The sequence below is a fragment of the Bos taurus genome, chromosome 5 (genome assembly GCF_002263795.3).
Source record: "Bos taurus isolate L1 Dominette 01449 registration number 42190680 breed Hereford chromosome 5, ARS-UCD2.0, whole genome shotgun sequence".
Classification (NCBI taxonomy): Eukaryota; Metazoa; Chordata; class Mammalia; order Artiodactyla; family Bovidae; genus Bos; species Bos taurus.
Genome location: NC_037332.1, coordinates 110,059,248 through 110,078,099, shown reverse-complemented (window position 1 = coordinate 110,078,099; position 18,852 = coordinate 110,059,248). Strand labels below are relative to the sequence as shown.

Genomic DNA, 18,852 nt, shown 5'->3' with positions numbered 1-18,852 from the left:
CTGTCCCTGAGGGGAGGCTGTCAGGCCACATCTGGCCCAGGGATGGAAAGTGCCCGGCCCCGCCTCCACCCCCACGACCACACACCCGGGCAGAGTTTGCTCATTGCACAAGTATTTATGGACACCCAATACCAACTAAGGGCCCACGGGAGCAGCCTGTTACATGAGGGGTCCTTTCTCTAGGAGATTATGTTCACGAGCATTAAAAATAAACGAGCTTATGTGTTCAGCCTCCAGCAAGTTCCGTAAAGACAAGAAAGTCAGGGTGATCCAGCAAACCAGGGTGGCCTGCTTTAGATTGTGTGATCAGGGAAGGCCTCTGTGAGGAGGTGACTTTTGAGTTGGGTGTTGAATCATGAGTAGGAGGCAGTCACTGAAGACCTGGGTGGGGGAGATCACTGTAGGCAGAAGGAGCGGGAGGGTGAGGGGCCCTGAGGTGTGACAAAACGGAAAGACGAGGAGAGGGTTTCAGGGTGAGACCTGAAAGGCAAATTGGGGCCAGATCGTGGCAGGCCTGGGAGAGGACGTGGATTTCACGCGGCTAGAAGGAGCTGTGATGTATTTTCAGTAGCAGAGGGACACAACTTCAGCATTAACAGACCAGTGTAGGGTCCAAGTAATTCAAGCCAGGTTCAGAACGCAGTTGGGAGGCAGAGCTGACAGGAAGTGCACGTGTTTTGAATATGGGGGTGGTGATGGGAAGAGAACCCTTTCCCATTGGGCCCAGATGTGTGTGACCTCAGGTATTTCTTAACAGAGTGCCCGGATGTGGAGTGTGTAGGCCATTCCCCACCCGGTCCAGCCTTGAGTTTACGGACAGGAAGACTGAAGAAAGAGCCTTACAGGTCTCCTTGTCCAGCCCTCTGGAGGGGGGCTGTGAATTCTCCAAGGTCCCACTGAAGTTCAGGCCTCCTGGCCCCGGTCCAGGCCTCTTGCTGCCCTGCCCTGCTGCCTCTTGGCTGAAGCTGGCAGAGGAGAGAGGAATCACTGCCGGAATGACCTGACTAGTCATGACGATGTGGTGAGGTCACCCAGAAGAAGCGTGGAAAAGCAGTGGAACCTGGAGAGGGCAGGCCAGGGCAGGGCATCACTGTAGCAGCAGCCGGGGGGGGGGGGGGGGGGGTGGGGCGCGGGGCGGGTGGGGTAAGAGGGACGTCCTGGAAGGGTCTGGGGCAAAGGGCCAGGGTGAATGGAATAAGGCAGCATTTTTAGGCTAGCATGCAGGACAACCTCTGAGAGCAGAGCCTACGTGGGCCACTGACCCTCGGGGGTCTCGGGAAAGACACTAGTAGGAGGACCCCAGATGAACTTCTCCTAGAAGCAAGAACACAGATGTAGACAGAGTGGGCAGGGCCAGTGGCTCACCTGGGCCCAGCTAGGCTTGCATCCTTCCAGCCCACCCACCCCAAAGGGATTGGTGGAGGCCCCTCTAGGGGGAGGTAAGGTAAAGAAAGAAGAAGGGATCCAGGACAGGCCTGTTTGCTCCCTAACTGCTCCTCAGAGCAATCAATAGCATCAGCATCTTCCTCTTATTCTGGACTTTTTCTGCACTAAGGTGTTTCTGTGCATGCCCATCTGTATTATCTCCACTTTACAAATGAGACTCAGAGAGTTAAAGGAATCTTCCTAGGGTCACACAATTCAAAAGTATCAAAGTCAGGTTTTAACCACTGTGGGCTACTGTCTCAGACTCCCTCTGTGACCTTGAGCAAGACTCCCTGAGCCCCAGGCTCTCTGCCTGTGAAATGATGGAGTTGGAGTAAATGAGCCCCATGAGGCCCCCTGTCTCTCCACTGGGTCCCAGAATTGATTCTCGGGTAGAGGGGCTTAGTGGTCTGATGGAGGGGGCCAGGGTCCTGTCCCGGAGCTGTGTTCTCCACCAGCCTGGGCAAGGTGATTAAGAGCATAGGCTCTGCCAGGCCACTATCTCTGCGGAGGATACACGTGAAGATTGAATGCAGGTAACAGGGCTCAGGGAGGGCCTGGCACACAGTAGGTGCTCAGTAAGTGATAGCTCTTAGTGTATTCTCAGAGCTAGTGAAGGCCGCCCTTTCACAATCCAACCATTCATTCCTTCAGCACGTATTTGTTAAATCCCTCCTGTGTTTCTGAAGGACATTAGTCTTGATCCTGGTGACCTAGTGATGCCCCCAGAGAGCTTTAACTCCCTGCCTTCTGACATTCCAGTCGGGGAGGTGGACCAAAAAAAAAAAGCCACATGAAATAAATACCATGTAGAATAAGGTAGATAGTGATAAATGCCAGGACTCACTGGGAAAGACCCTGATCCTAGGAAAGATTGAGGGCAGGAGGAGAAGGGGGTGACAGAGGATGAGATGGCTGGATGGCATCACCAACTCGATGGACATGAGTTTGAGCGAGCTCTGGGAGATGGTGAAGGACAGGGAAGCCTGGTGTACTGCAGTCCATGGGATCGCAAAGAGTCAGATACGTCTTAGTGACTGGACAACGAAGTGCCAGGAAACAAAACAAAGCAGAAAAGGAGAGGGAGAGGGAGGCAGTGTCTGGAGGAGGGTGGGGGGTGGGGGGTGGATCTTATATCAGGACTGGAAGGCCTCCCTGTGAAAGGGACTTGAAGGTCCTGACCTGAGCGAGGGAGGCTAATCCCTGCGGGAAACACGTCCTTGGCAGCTGGAGAGCCAGGCCTGAGATCCTGAGGCTTTGGGACAGCCTTGTGGGACAGATTGTGTAGGGTCATTTTTTTTTTAATGGTTCTTTTTTTTTTTTTAATTCCTTTTTTAAAAACAATTTTATTTATTTATTGTTGGATGTGCTGGGTCTTCCTTGCTGCGTGGGCTTTCCTCTAGTTGCAGAGAGTGAGGGTTACTCTCTAGCTGTGGTGGTGTGCGGGCTTCTCATTGCAGTGACTTCTCTTGCAGAGCACAGGGACACCTGGGCTTCAGTAGTTGCGGCTCCCCGGCTCTAGAGCACGGGCTCAAAAGTTGTGGTGCACAGGCTTAGTTGCTCTGCGGCATGTGGAATCTTCCCAGATCAGGGATCAAACTGTGTCTCCTTCATTGCTGGTGTATTCGTTACCACTGAGCCACCAGGGAAGCCCCCATAATTCACTTTTTCAATATTTTCTTGGCCATGCAGCACAGCATGTGGGATTTCAGTTCCCTGACCAGGGATCAAACCCTCATCCCTTGCATTGCAAGCTCTTAAGTCTTAACCACTGGACCACCAGGGAAGTCCTATGTAGGGTCATTTTAAGGATCCTCCCTGCTGCGTGGTAAATCTACAGTGACCTCCCCCTGCCCCAAGATTCAGGTTGCAGGTGCCTTGGGGGTGATACTGAAATCTTTCTTCTCATCACTGGGCACCACAAGCTTCCCAGCCCAGTGCTCTGGGTTACCAGAAAAAGTTCAAGCTCTCAGGAATGGCTGCCCCTGACCCAGTACAGAGGAGCTGAAACCCAGAGCTGGACTCAGTGATTAGCTCCTCACTGACACCTATTGTCCCAGGCCTGATTGCATCTTCTGGGTGGGTGGGTTGGTGAGGGAAGGGGAGGGAGGGGGGCTAGGGGAACTCCAGCCTGACACACCCTTGGGCTTTAAAGTTGGGAGTCAAGTCCTGGGAGGAATCATTGAGAATCCAGTCTGGAACCCAGCCTCAGGCCCAAAGGCTGCTAGACAGAACTCCCTTTGAATCACCTTTGAATCACCTCCCCACCTTGGCTGGGTTTTTCGGCCCCTCAGTTTTCTTCTGAGAGCTGAGAGGCAAAGTCCTTTAAAAGGACTCATGGGTGGTGTCAGAGGGGAGAAGGAAGGAGGAGAACTTGGGCCCACAGAACAGCTAATCGGAAGGGGGTGTGGGGAGCATTCTTCCGAGGAAGAGACTGGGTGGGGACTGGGGGGAGAGGCTGGGGACAGGCCTTGAGGCAAGGAGTGGGTCTGAAGACTGGTTACCAGGATCAACAGTGGTGTGTGTGTGTGTGGAGGGGGGTCAGTTACAGGTTTTGGAATGGGAGGGGACATGTGACAAGACTGGGAGGGGAAGCTGGGACATCTGACTGTTAATGTGTGTGTGTGTGTTAGTTGCTCAGTCATGTCCGACTCTTGGCAACCCCATGGACTGTAGCCCGCCAGGCTCCTCCGTCCATGGTATTCTCAGGCAAGAATACTGGAATGGGTTGCCATTTACTTCTCCAGGGGATCTTCCCGACCCAGGGATCAAACCTGTGTCTCCTGCATTACAGGCGGATGCCTTACCGTCTGAGCTACTAGAGAAGTCCCTAGTTAATGTGTACCTGGAGGCAAAGGTGAGGAGCCTCAGATTTCTCCCTGAACCAAGGAAAGGACAGAGGAGGATTCCATCTCCTCTACTGAGGATTGAGAGGGTTAAATGAGATAGTAGGTGCTGGTGGGGGGTGGGGGATTATCAGTCCCTTCTTGGAGAAAGAGGGCTGGGAAACAGGGCCATGTAGGAAGCATGGGATGGTTGGCTGGGATGGAGAGTACAGTGGTGTATCCACCCTGCTTAGTAGTGCCATGGGAGGCCCTCTGCCTGGGGACCCGGGCCTGGCACCTTGTCTTACTCAGGAGAACCTGCAATCACAGGCAGGGTTGGCCTCCCTGGGCTCTAGAAGCAGGATTCAGGGTTGATGAGATTGGGTTGGAAAGAGATGACAACGGAAGGGCCTTGGTAGCCAAGCCTGGTGGGTGGCTTCTACAGGTCACATTGGGGGCCTCCAAGAGATGAGGGAGTCATCAAAATGGGCAAAACAAAGCTGACATGAGGAAACCAGGGCCCTTGAGCTGTGACCAAAGTAGGTGGCTGCCACCCAGGCCAGCTAAGTATGGCCAGGGCCCAGAGTGAGTTTGGGCCCAGAGTGGCAGTTCTCCCAGTACTTCAAGAGAAGTAGGGAATACAGACCTGTCATCTAAAATCTTTCCTTTTTTAAAAAATTTATCCACTTATTTAGCTGTGCCAGGTCTTGGTTGCCGTGTGTGGGAGCTTTCATTGCAGCATGTGGGATCTAGTTCCCCAACCAGGGATTGAACCTGTGCCCTCTGCATTGGGAACATGGAGTCTTAACCACTGGACCACCAGGCAAGTCCCAGATCTTTCCATTTTAAAACTCTGGGAATCAGTTAACAAAGCAAAAGAAATAACAACAAAAAGCACCACGCAGGCCAGGCAAAGCCTACCACTTTTGACTGGTGACCCTCTCCTCTGGCAACAGTGGCACTGAGGGCAGGTCCCCAGTTGAATGTCCCAGACCTCTCCTGGAAGACTTGTCCTCGCTCTCCTGCTCTTGGAAGCGAGACTGTGATAGACTCAGTTTCCCAGGGCCCGATGGGAGAACAGAGACATCTTGGGCTGTGTGGCCCTGGGCCAACCCCTTGCCCTCTCTGGACTGCGGTTTCCTGGGCTCTGAAAGAAACCAGTCTGTGGGGCTCCTGCCAGTTTGGAGACTGTGTGACTAAGTTCTCAGGCTTGAAGGAAGATGCGATTATTATTGACGTGACTCTTCCCACCAACCATGCTTCTGGGATTGGATGCGGTGCACTCTAGCACTTTGCGTGTCCACAGCCAGAGTTGTGTGCATGAATGGTTGTGTGTCATAATTTGGAGCTTTGCATGGTACAGTGTAAATATCATTGTGTTAATAACTCTGCCCTGGAACCTTTCATCCCCTGCTCTGGAAGCCAGTAGGAAGCCTTAATTAATTCTTGGTGGCCTTGGGAGGGGTGCAGGTGAGGAAACCTAAGCCCAGAGCTGGGAGGCAACTTGGCTAAATGTGCAACACTTGGGGGACCCTGACTCAAGTGTTGGTTCCAGGTCAGGGAAGGCAGGAACCAACCCGTGCCAGGCCATTCCTGTGTGGGGTCCAGTCATTAAACGTGTGAGGACAGGATTGGGTTTGAGGTCAGCTCTGTGCCCACGAGTTTGAGCTGTGGGAAGAGGAAGAAGGCAGAAGAGAAAGGTCACTTGAGTTTTTCTATGGAGGGGAGAAAGCAGCACAGCCTTGGCTACCTCTCTGGACCTTTTGTCAATGTCCCTCCATCTCTTGCTATCTTGTCAAAAAGTTGGCCCCTGAGTCAACCTGGCCTGCGTGCTCAGCAGCACTCAGAGCCCCGAGGCGAGGCGGAGTAAGCCCTCAACTCTCTAAACAATCTCCTTTTGCAGTAACTCACATAAACACCGGCCTTCGGAGGGGCCCACTGCTAGGGTGTGAGAGGAGACAGAACCCGGCAGAGGAGAGAGGACGGTCTGGGGCTAGAAGACCCCAGCTTTTGGGGCGCCTCCTCCTCCCCACCACCACCCAGGTTTTTCCACCTGTGCCCCCCACTGGATCAGTGGTGTTCGTGTCTGTGTGCGCTTCCCGGCCCCACACGGAAGACCCGGTTCCTTGGAAGGCGCTCCTCGCGAGGCTGGTGGGGGGAACCGTGTTTCCCGGCTGCGGGCCCCCAGCGTCCCCGGGATCAGGGGGGGCGCGGGCCCTTTAAATCCTCCGGGGCGGCGGCGGCGGGTCGGGGATGACATCAGCGGGCGGGCCCGGGGCTCAATGGGAGCCGGCGGGCGCGCGCCGTGCGGGAGCGCGCGAGCCGGCGGCGGGGGCGGTCGGGCAGAAGGGCCCGGAGGAGGGAGGTGGCGGCGGCGGCGGCGGCGGCGTTGAGAGCCAGATCCTGAACCCGGCCGGGGCGAGCGGAGCGGGGCGCGGCGGCGCGGCGGCGGCGGCGGCGGCTGGGCCGGGAGAGGCTGGCGCGGCGGGCGGCTCTGCAAATCCTCCGGCATCCGCCCCGGCGGGCCGCCCCCGCCTGCGGCAGCCCCCCGAGCAGCGGCCCGGCACCGGCGCCTTCCCGGCGGGGTAAATATTGGGGGGCCGCGGGCCGGCGGAGGGGCGCAAACCTGGGGGGAAACGGGGCTCCCTCCGCCTCTTTGTTTTTGCGCGAGAGGGAGGGGGGAGAGGGCGGACACACACGCGTTCGCACTCGGCTATGGGGGGGCTGCCCGGGCGCCGCCCGCTCGGCCCGGCGAGGACAAAGGCGCGGCTGGGGACGAGAAGGAGAGGAGGGTGACTATTTTGCAGGCTTGCCCAGGGGAGCCCCCCACCCCAAGTCCGGCTCGCCTCTGTCTCCCCAGCTGGACCCTTCAAGGCCCCGGCCGGCCGAGGCGGCCACCCCTGGCTGCGATTTGAGGACGCTGACGGAGGTGGGGGGGTCCGGGACTGGGGTGCCGGGGACACCCGATTCTGTTGATTCGGGATTCTCAGCCAAACCCTTGGCTTCGGTAGGCTTCACTAGCCCATTAGCAGCGCCCCCCACCCCTCCGCTCCTGGCTTGAGTGCTCCAGACCTGGGGGTCAGCAGGGCTGCTCCTGCGTGTTGGATGGGGTCGCTTTGGGGCCCTGGGGTGATGGGGTGTGTGGTCACCCAGCCACCGACTCTTGTTTTCCTTTGTGGAGAGAAAGAAAGGGGTGGGGGTTATTTATCAGATCGGATTCTCCCATTTCTGCCTGTGAGAAATCCATGTTTTGCAAGTCCCTGCGGAAGAGAAAACTATGTTTGTGCCCGGGTGTCTTTAGAGAGCAGATTCCCAAGGTCTTCACACCCAAACTCAAAGTGGGGTGAGCCCCCTCCCCAACTTTTTCTCTTAGTTTTCTTGCATATATTCTTGGAGTAGCATTCTTTGGGGAGAAGGATTTGGGGACAGGGCCAGGGGATCCCCAGTGTCTTAAGTTGCACCCGTTCAATAAATGCCTGTGTCTTGGGGCTCCTTTGGCTGGCTGGCTGGGATGTCCCTCCAATTTTTATTTTAATGATCCAGGGAGGGAGGTGGGCAGGGAGTAAGAAGACTGCCCATGTGCCATTCAGCTTGGTAGTTTGTCTCATTTTTCTTAACCAGTTGAAACTCTGGAATCTTCACGTCCGCCTTTTTTATCCCCTTCATTTCTTCCAGCGCCACCCCCTCTTCCTCCCCCCAAAAAGAAGCAGCAAAGAACTGGAAAGCCTCTCCCATTCCCGCCTCAAGTCTTTCTGCTCTCTGGGAGGCTTTTGAGGGGGACAGGGCTGGGACACTCTAGGCTCTCCTTGAGGCCTTGGCCCCTGGAGTGTAGGAGCAACACTGGCCGGTCTGGGTGGTAGCACAGAGCTGGGTGGGGGGTGGGTTGCCTGCAGGGCTAGTGGTTTGCACCCTCTCTTCTCCCCTTTTCTGCCGACAGCCGGGTGAGTGGGGAGGGGCTGGGGGGGTCATGTGCGGTGTATTTATGTAAGACACCCAGACGGGAGGGCACGGGTATTTATATAACCCGGCGTGGGTATTTATGTAATATAGGATGCGGGTGTATTTATGTTCCTTTCCGAACCTGCGGCTTGCCTGGCTGCCATGTGTGGTCTCTGAATTGGCGTTGGCGGAAAACGGACTTGGGGGTTGGCGGTGTTTGTGTGTGTACACACCCGCGTCCCCCCCCCCCCCCCCCCCCCCCCCCCACAGCGGGGCTCCCGGTACATGTCTGCGTTTCTTTCTTCCTTTGAAGTGTCCACACAGGACGGTGTGTGTGTGAGGTGTGTGGCGGGTGAGTTTCCCACAAATGTGGAGTGGGTTCTCCTGGCCGCCCTGGCACCTCCACTGAGACTGGCCGGGGCGTGTGGGCAGAGGCCCTTGGTGGAGAGCCCGGAGTTTGGCCGGCGCGGGGTGGAGGCTCCTTCCTTGTGACCACTGCTGAAGGGCTAGCAGCGGCTCCCTGGGAACTGGCACTGGGGTGGACGTCTCTCCTGGGCAGGAGCTGTCGGCTCCTCGCCTCCACCCGGGCGGGGGGGGGCAGAGAGTGACCACGACCTTGTGGCAGAAAGCTCTCCTCCCACCTCCCCTCCCAGGTGGGTCTGGCTTTCCGGGTAGTCCTTAGTGTGGGGAAGGGGCTGAGACTTTGCCATTTTTCCCCCTTCCTGTGCGGCCTCCTGGCCCTGGCATCAGCTGGTGGGTGGGAGGCCGCCAGGTAGGGCAGCAGGAGCCCTGTCTGGGCCTTAGGGTAGGAGACTTGCTGCTGGAGGGGAGGTGGGCAGGCTGCGTGACCTCCCTGGGCTTGAGTTCTCTGTCTGCAGAGAGCATCTCGCCTTCCTAGTTGTCTACACTGGCTGTCTTGTAGACACTCTGTGATTTTAGCCGACCCCCACACAACCTTCTCCTTATTTCATAGGCCCCCCCAGAGCAAGACCTCATCTCCCAGCCTTGGAGTTTCCTCCTCTGCTGGCCAGAACCTCGAGAGTGCCCAGACCTTTGCCCCAGGCCAGAGCAGAGGGGTCCCTCCCAGGGTGGTCCCTGCTGTTCAGAGAGCTTGGGAAAGCTTGGACACCCAGCGTGGGGCACAACAGGGAGGAAAGTGCTCAGATAGGCACTTCCCCCCAGACTCCTCCCACCCCACAGAAGCTGACGGGCGGCTCAAAACTTGGCTTTGGTCCCCTTGGTTGCTCTGCAGGGCTCTCTTAGGAGACCCTCCTCGTCTTGAAGAAAGCCAGCCCCAAACTCTCTGTCTATCCATAGAAGGCCGTACAGAGTCCTGTTGCGGTTCTTGGTGTTGGCGAGGTTGAGAGAGGGAGAAGGCCAGAAGCTGGATGTTCAGGGGGCCCCTTTCTGGCCTTCCCCCTGAGTTAGGGCAACCTCTCTTTGTGGGGCTCAGTGCACACTTGTAGAGTCTACCTCTGGGAAGACCTGTCCAGGCTGTGGAGACCTGGCCTTCAGTTCTTGGTGCTGGAAGCCTGGGGTGGGAATGGGGTCACCGGGACCCCATCATTTCCACGTCCTAAGGGGGCTGAGGAACTCCTTTGGGGACCCTCCATTCACTCTGTCCTCCTGTCCCTGGAGGTTGGAATTAGCAGGTGGTTGCCATGGCAGCAGCCCCAAGGTGATCAGCTTCTGCATCTGCCCTCCCCATCACCCCCTCTGTCCTTGATTTTCCTTTCAGGGTCTTTGCCCATTGTGACTAGCCTGCCCTGAGAGACTCCTATTGGAGAGTCCCCAAATGCATGTCCCCCGAGGAACTGCTTGCTTTGCTCTTTCCTCCTGCCCCCTGTCTCCAACCCCCTTCTTCTGCCTGGCGACACTGACACCTGTTCTGATAGCCTCACCACCCGTGGAGGCTGTTGGGCTACCTGACACATGGTTGCCCTCAGGCAAAGTGAGGCCAAATCCCTTCCAGGCCAGCCGGATGGAGATCCCAGTGTCCCGAGTTTTTTCTTGTGGCTTTGTCAGACCTTTTTGGTGGTGGAGGGGTGGGGTCTGGGGGCTCACCCCCTTCCCAGCTCCCCTCCTCTCTGACCCTGTGTTTCTGCTTCCCTCTGCAGGAGTGAACCATGGAGCTACGTGTGGGGAATAAGTACCGCCTGGGCCGGAAGATCGGGAGCGGGTCCTTTGGAGACATCTACCTAGGTGAGTGTTTCTGGCTCCAGCTCAGTGGATCTGGAGCCCCTGGGACAGCGCTGGGGACTCGGAGGAAAGATGCCAAGATTTCACGCTCTGAAGCTAGAACCTGACTCTGGTACCGTGTTTTGATCGTTTTGTCCCAGAACCATCCCAGGTGGGGAGGAAGCCGCAGGCTGGGGGTGAGGCAGGCCGAGGGACTCCTCCTCAGTCAGGGCAGGAGGGTGGGCGGCCGGGATGTCAGTGCTGCCATCGGGCTGTAGGAGGTATTTTTAACTCTTGGTTTCTAGCTGCAGATGACCTGGGTTTCCATCTGGGCGTGGGAAAGCCCAGGCTGGGTTAGCACCCCTGTCTTGTCTCCTGGGAAAAAGGATGCTGGTGGACAGAAGTGGCCTGGGCCGCTGTTGCTTCCCCCGTTTGGCCTGCCCCGCCAGACGGCCGCCTGGAATTCAGCCCAGGAAGACTTTGGAATGATGCAGCCTCCCCACTAACCACGGGGGCGGGGGCGGCGGGGGGGCGGTGGCGGGGCGGCGGCGGTGGTCTTAACTTTTTAGAATCTCTCTCCCCGGATGTGCTTCCTGTTGAAAGGCTGAGCATGGTCTCGTGTTGTTGATTGAGTAAATCACTGACATCTCATCCCTGTCCTTGACCCTGGAGAATGCCACTTTCTCAGCGGCCCTGGATCGGGGAGGGGGGCGAAGTCAGGAGGCGCGACCCTTCCTTGGCAGTTGTTGGTCCAGAGAGAGAGACTGTGTTGGTCGATCGGGAGTGGGAGTTGTTAGAGCGAGGTAGCAGCCCCTGGGGTTTCTCCCCATTGCTGTCCCTGTGCTCTTGCCAGCATCTGTGCTTCAGTTTCCCTCCTGGAAAAAGAGTCGTTGGTCAGTTCTGTCCTGAGCGGAGGAAGCCTACAGGTCAGTGTGCCGGGCTTGTTGCTTCAGACCTCAGAGGGTTTCTCTTACCCAGTGGTCTGGGTCCCTGCCCTCTTGGGGTATGAGATCTGCTTCTCAGTGAGCCACTTCTTCTCCATCAAGGTCGGGGGAGACATGTATGCCCACATTCTTCAGGCAGTACTTGTGCTGGGAGCCCTGTGCGAATGTGGTCTCTGCTTACAGCCGCCTCTGGGGACAACGCCGAGCTGTTCCCGCTTTACAGATCGAGACAGGGTGGAATGGTCAGGTTGGCCACCAAGACTTCTCTCCAAAACTAGAAATGACAAGGCGCTCTCTTGGTGACAAGGTCCAGGGGTTAGGATTGCATGCTTCACTATCAAGGGCGCAGTTTCGATCCCTGCTCAGGGCACTAAGATCCCATGGGCCAGGTGGTGTGGCCAAAAAAGAAAAGAAAAAAAAACAACTAGAAAAAGCAGACTTTCTACCCATAACCCTCCAAGGAGTAAGAGTGTAGAGGACAGAACATGGGAGGGAGCCGTCAGACCTGGCTTGGTGCAGTCGCTGAGGTCTGTGCGATGCAGCAGGTTTGTGTGATGCTGCCGCCTGGCTGACCAAGGACTTCCAGGAGGCACATGAGGAGAGCATCTTGTAGACTGGCAAGTGCCAGCCAGATGTGCACGTCACGGTCAGGTACCTAGTAGACCACCCTCCTGTAAACACTGCAGAGCCCAGGGCAGAGGAGGAGGGGACAGTGCAAGCGGGAGCTGATGGAAGGGTTTGCTCTGCCACTCTGAACTCCTGTGGGGGTGGGGAGGGGCACTGGCTTGCCTCCATGCTTTTGCCCCAGGGCTCAGCACGTGGGGGTTCAGTGAAAGCCTCTGAAATGAAGGAATGAGGAAATGAGGCTGTGACACTCAGAGGCCTGTGAAGTGGCAGGGGAGAAGAAGGATGGGATGTGGGGGGCAAGTTCAGGTCCCTGGTCTATTTCTCATGGGCTTTGACACCTGGGATAAGTCATTTTCTCTCTCTGAGCCTCAGCATTCTCATCCGTGAAAGAGGGAGGTACCCCATCTCCTTTCTGTTTGTGAAATTGGGGTGAACATAGAGGATCCGCTTATCGTGGCAGCTTCGGGCTCAGAACTGAAGCCTGGAGCCGTTGGTTCAAGGTGGCTTTTGGCAGATGCACAACACTGGGTCCCAGGCCTTCTCTGTACAGAAGGGAAACTGAGGCCCCGAGATGGAGGGCAACCCAAGGTCATTCAGAAAGCCAGTGTTCCTGGTCCTCCCTGGGACAGGACTTCTGTTTATCCAGTAATCATCTGTGTGACTTGCTCAGTTGTGCTGACTCTCTGCGACCCCATAGACTGTAGCCCACCAGGCCCCTCTGTCCATGGGATTTTCAGGCAAGAATACTAGAGTGGGTTGCCATTTCCTTCTCTAGAGGATCTTCCCAACCCAGGGACCAAACTTGGGTCCCCCGCATTGGAGGCAGATTCCTTACCATCTGAGCCACCAAGAGAAGCCTTAATTCCCAGTATTCATCTAGTTCATTTTAAAGTTTAGGTCCGAGTTCACTCCTCCAATTTACTCTGGAGTACATTCTACCGGCTCTGGGTATTGGCCTTTCTTTACCTCGTGTGTGCCCTTGGACAAGGGATGACCTCTGCCAGCCTTGGCATCTCCGTCTGCAAGGTGGGGTCGTGAGGCCACCAGGGTGGCGAGAAGCAGCGAGATCAGGGCACACAGACCCTCTGCATGCGCTCAGCCCAGCAGTGGTGCTTTCTTGTGGTGTCCCCCAGCCCTCAGTCTTGGTTAGGATTTGCTACCATCAGAGGAGCTGGGTCCCCTTGGGCCTGAGCTGGGGTGGGGGCAGGGGGTGCAGGAGCCAGTTCTCCGCTGACTGTCCAGCCTTCATCGGTGCACAGGCCGTGGGGACCCTGGCCTGGTGCAATGTCCCGCCAGCTCCTTCCTGGGCCCCTTTCTCTGGCGTGGGGGTGGCAGGGATTGTAGGGCCTGCCCAGCTGGCCTCGCTGGCTCCCTTTGTTCAGAGCTCTGGCCACATTCTCATCGCTGGTGCTGGCGCCAGGGCCTGACTCCAGATGGCCTCTGCAGGTGGGGCTGGGCGCGGCCTCCAGGCCCTGCTTTCCAGGATCGACCGAGGGCAAGCACATTTGTGGATGTGGCTTCCTGGCCGGTAGTGGTCCTCTTCAGGTCCCTCCTCCCTCGCCCTTGGCATCTCAAGGGGCTGCCCAGCAGGGGTGGCCCGCTTTGCTAGTGGCCAAGCTTGTGCCACCAACTCTACCAGCTGCCGACCGACTGCCCTCAGGAACTCTCTAGACCTCTTCTTAGTCTCTGGGCCTCAGTTCCAAATGGGGAGGGGATGGCCCACTGCAGTGGGTGATTGTGGGGTGTGCGTCATCCCCACCTTCCGTCCAGCCAGGTCCCTGATTATGCCAGTGTCTGAGGGAGCCCCCATGTGAGATTGGTCATCCTCCTCCCCATCTAGAACTTGCCAAGGTCCCAGACCCTCAAGGGCTAGCCGGGGCCAAGCCCTTCTCTGTGTCCAAATTTGTTTTCCAGAGTGTTTCATCCCTGCCCCACCTCCCTGCAGAACTGCTGTATCCGACCAAGGGGCCCCCTCTGCTGCCCTCGCCTGGTGCTTTGTGCCTAGTCAAAGTTATCCATTGTCATTGCCACAGAAGGTGAGCTGAGCTCCTCCAAGGCGGGGCCGGCTCAGGGCTCAGTGTGTGTCTGTTGAGTGATGAATGAGATGCTAGGGAATTGAAATCGAGAAAAAAGCAGCAGCTCCAGAGATGAAGTTTCAGATCCTGGCTCTGCCCCAGCCGGTTCTGTGTGACCTCAGGCCAGTTACTTAACCTGTCTGAGCCTCAGGTCCACAGCTGTGAGAAGTAAGGGAGGTCAGAGAGAGGACTTGCAACTTCCTGGTAAGAGTTCAGGGGCAGTGCGGGGATCTGGTGGGGCTGGTGGGACCCGGAGGCAGCTTGGCAGTAGTAGGAGTCATACGCCTTTGTCTAACATCTTAGGTCCCTGCTCAGGGATGCTGTGCAGCGTTTGCTCATTGATTGACCTTTGGTGTCTCAGTTTCCACACGTGTCAAATAGAGATAAAGGCAGTAGTACTTGCAGGATGGTGTGTAAGGGCCCAAAGGCCCCTCCCCTTCACCCCCCCTCCCCCATCTCGGGGAGGGGCCTTCCCCGTGCACCTCTGCTCTCCGCACAATCTGCTGAATCATAAGTGCTGAAGGCCCTGCGTCGCCCAGGCCCTGCCCCCTGCCTGAGCGGGGCCACCGTCGTCTGGACAGTTGCAGCAGCCTCTGTGCAGATCCCCACCAACTTCAAGTCCTCTCCTGTCCTTCCTGATACACCAGTGGTCCCAACAACAGGTGGGACTGCCGGATTTTATCACACGGGAGACATCAGTTTTGGTTGTTTTGGCTCAGGGTGGGGGGACTGCTGGCAGCTGGTGGGTAGAGTCGGGAATGCTGGAGAACACCCTGCAATGCGCAGGACGGCCCCACCACAGAATCACAGGGCCCTGTAATAAGGCAGCCAGGCCTGGTCCCCAGAGGCTCAGGCTGATGCCTAGGATTGTGGCACTTGAGACCCTTCCCGCCTCCTCCCCGCTCACCTCTTCCACTGTCTGCTTCGGCCCACTCGAGCACCAGCTAGCTGCACCAGAACCACCCAGAGCTCACTGCACCCCACCCGTCGGGCCTTTGCACATGCTATGACCACTCTGGCCCAGTCCTCCTCACACCGCAGGAGCCTTTGCAGCCTTTCCTGCCACTGCTAGGCTGGTGGACTGCAGTGAGCCCCAGCCCCCACCGCCTGCATCCTTACTGTGCCCCCAGAAACACGCGAGGCTTTCCCCAGCGATGAGTGTTGATGTTTCAAAAGCACCTTAGAGTTTGCACAGTGCTTTCTCTCCTCCCATTGTGCACTGAATTTGGAGATCTGCTTTATTTTTTTAATTTTAATTTTGTATGATTCAGAAATGAAAATACACACAACCAAAGTCCAAAATACACAAGCATACTAAGGGAAAGAAGCCAGTTACAAAAGATCGCATATTGTATGATTCCATCTGTATGAAGTGGCAGGAGTAGGCATATCCATAGAGACAGAAAGTGGCTCCGTGGGTGCCTAGATTGGGGGGGTTGCTGGGGGAGGTGGGGAGTAACTACTAAGAGATACGCGTGTTTTGAGGATGGTGAAAGTATTCTAAAATTGATTGTGGTCCCGGTTGCATAACCTTGTGAATGTACCAAAAAAACCCCACTGAATCCTACACTTCAAAGTATGTGAATTTTAACAAAGGTTTTGAAAAAGAACAAGGGCAACATATAACTTAGTATCAGAGAAATGTCCTTTCACTCCCCTGCCCTGCTCCAGCCTTGTGGGTTTCTCCTGTTTCTTTTCAGTGTTTCTTTATGTAGATACAACCAAACACAGATACATACTGTGTCCTCGAGCATAGAATACATACAGTTCTGTACTTCGCCTTTTCACTTCCTATATCTTTGAGATCTTTCCACTTCTGCACCGAGAGAGCTTCCTCATTCTTTCTCCATTGTGTTCCGCTTTATGGATGGGCCTTTCTTTATTTAACCAGGGCCTGCGCTGGACATTTGGGTTGTTTCCAAGCTTTTACTATTGCAAACAGCCTACAGCCCACAGCCTCATCCAGGCCTGTTTTGCCCTGTGTGTGCCTGTGTCGACTAAACTCCCCCAAGTGGAAGCCGGAGGGAGCCAGGCGGCCCTGCAGCCTGCTTCCCCAGTTCATATGGGGCCTGCCCGCTGGGGAGGGGAGCCCCCTGCCCCTGCAATGCAGGCCACCTTACGTGGACCTGGTCTTTCAGGATAATATTAACTTATATTTTCTCTTACAGGAGGTTGGGTGTCTTCATGAGTAAGCCATTTTTATACTAATAATTTCTTTCTCTGTTAAGTGTGTGTTTGACTCCTTCAGCCTATTTTCTGTGGAGTTGTTGGTCTCTTTCCTGCTGATTTGTAGATGCTCAGTATAAGTGTGATATTAGTTCTTTGCCATTGATAAAAGTTACGAGTATGTACTGTAAGTCTTTGGAGTTTGTTTGTGGTGTTTTTGCCATGCGGAAGCGATTCCTCTTTTGGAGGGGAGGGAGACTTTTTTTTTATGGCTTCTGGATGTTAAGTCAGGGATAGAAGACCTTTCAGTTCAGTTCAGTTGCTCAGTCGTATCCGACTCTTTGCAACCCCATGGACTGCAGCACACCAGGCTTCCCTGTCCATCACCAGCTCCCAGAGCATACTCAAACTCACGTCCATCGAGTTGGTGATGCCATCCAACCATCTCATCCTTTGTCATCCCCTTCTCCCGCCTTCAGTCTTTCCCAGCATCAGGGTCTTTTCAAAAGCGTCAGTTCTTCACATCAGGTGGCCAAAGTATTGGAGTTTCAGCTTCAGCATCAGTCCTTCCAATGAAAATTCAGGACTGATTTCCCTTAAGATGAACTGGTTGGATCTCCTTTCAGTCCAAGGGACTCTCAAGAGTCTTCTCCAAGACCACAGTTCAAAAGCATCAATTCTTCGGCACTCAGCTTTCTTTATAGTCCAACTCTCACATCCATACATGACTACTGGAAAAATCATAGCTTTGACTAGACTGACCTTTGTTGGCAAAATAATGTCTCTGCTTTTTAATATGTTGTCAGGTTGGTCATAGCTTTTCTTCCAAGGAGCAAGTGTCTTAATTTCATGGCTGCAGTCACCATCTGCAGTGATTTTGGAGCCCAACCGTTGTTTCCCTATCTATTTGCCTTGAAGTGATGGGACCAGATGCCATGATCTTAGTTTTCTGAATGTTGAGTTTTAACCCAACTTTTTCACTCTCCTCTTTCACTTTCATCAAGAGGCTCTTTAGTTCTTTGCTTTCTGCCATAAGGGTCACGTCATCTGCATGTCTGAAGTTACTGATATTTCTCCTGGCAATCTTGATTCCTTCTTGTACTTCATTCAGCCCGGCATTTCTCATAATGTACTCTGCATATAAGTTAAATAGGCAGGGTTACAGTATACAGTCTTGACGTACTCCTTTCCCGATTTGGAACCAGTCTGTTGTTCCATGTACACTTTTAACTGTTGCTTCTTGACCTGCATACACATTTCTCAGGAGACAGGTCAGGTGGTCTGGTATTCCCATCTCTAGCAGAATTTCCCACAGTTTGTTGTGATCCACACAGTCAAAGGCGTTGGCGTAGTCAATAAAGCAGAAGTAGATGTTTTTCTGGAATTCTCTTGCTTTTTTGATGATCCAGCAGATGTTGGCTATTTGATCTCTGGTTCCTCTGCCTTTTCTAAATCCAGCTTGAACATCTGGAAGTTCTTGGTTCACATACTGTTGAAGCCTGGCTTGGAGAATATTGAGCATTACTTTGCTAGTGTGTGAGATGAGTGCAATTGTGCAGTAGTTTGAACATTCTTTGGCATTGCCTTTCTTTGGGAAACCTTGCCTACCCCCAAATTAAAAGCAATGCTCCCTTCCTGTAACATCTCATTGTTTTATTTTTTAAATTAAATGTATAAAACATGTGCATGGTTTAAGGCACTCTTCTCACCACTAGTTGGAGGAAGACAGCTCTGTCACCCTGAAGACCCCTAGTAACCCACCCCATCCTGCCGTCTGCTTCCCCCACACGGAGGTAACCACACCCCATCCTGCCCTTTGCTTCCCCCAAACAAAGGTAAGGACTGTCTGAATCTTACATTTTAAGTTATTCCCTTTTGTTGAAGAGTTCTATCACATGTTTATATCCCTAAACTGTATATATTTCGGCATGGAATGTTTTAAAATTGAGACAGTCAGGATTGTGCTTGCATCCTTCTGTCTCTTCCTTCCTCTTTTTTTTCTCCCCCTGAAATTGAGGTGAAATTCACATGACATACAATTAATCATTTTAAAAGTATACCATTGTCTGATAGGACTGAGCAACTTCACTTTCACTTTTCACTTTCATGCATTGGAGAAGGAAATGGCAACCCACTCCAGTGTTCTTGCCTGGAGAATCCCAGGGACCGGGGAGCCTGGTGGGCTGCCGTCTATGGGGTCGCACAGAGTCGGACACGACTGAAGCGACCTAGCAGCAGCAGCAGTACAATCTCAGGGGCTTCCCTGGTGGCTCAGATGGTAAAGCGTCTGTCTGCAATGCAGGAGACCTGGGTTCGATCCCTGGGTCGGGAAGATCCCCTGGAGAAGGAAATGGCATCCCACTCCAGTACTCTTGCCTGGAAAATTCCATGGATGGCGGAGCTTGGTAGGCTACAGTCCATGGGATCACGTTCGGATAGGACTGAGCAGCTTCACTGACTCTAGTACAATCCCAGTGTGTGTGACCACCATCCCTGTCTAGTTCCAAAACATTTTCATCACCCAGAAGAAAACCCTGCACCTGTTAAGCAGGGTAGCCTGCCCTGTGGCCTGTCCTACTTCCCCCTGCCCCAGTCCCTGGCAGCCACCAGTCTAACCTTTGTCTCTGTGGGTTCCCCTGTTCCGGGCATTTCATATACTGGAATCAGACAGTG

General features: G+C 54.7%; 1 protein-coding gene across 13 annotated transcripts in view; it reads left to right on the top strand.

Annotated features, from left to right (window-relative positions):
- CSNK1E (casein kinase 1 epsilon) overlaps nucleotides 1-18,852 on the top strand; it is a 36,960-nt gene that overhangs the window by 5,218 nt on the left and 12,890 nt on the right. For 9 of the 13 annotated variants that reach the window (XM_024992282.2, XM_024992283.2, XM_024992281.2 and 6 more), the window contains exons 1-2: nucleotides 6,560-6,835; nucleotides 10,307-10,391. In XM_024992282.2, coding sequence (XP_024848050.1) covers nucleotides 10,316-10,391 — 76 coding nt within the window. In that variant the 5' untranslated portion in view covers nucleotides 6,560-6,835; nucleotides 10,307-10,315. The other 4 variants (XM_024992277.2, XM_024992275.2, XM_059886781.1 and 1 more) reach the window with 4 other exon arrangements.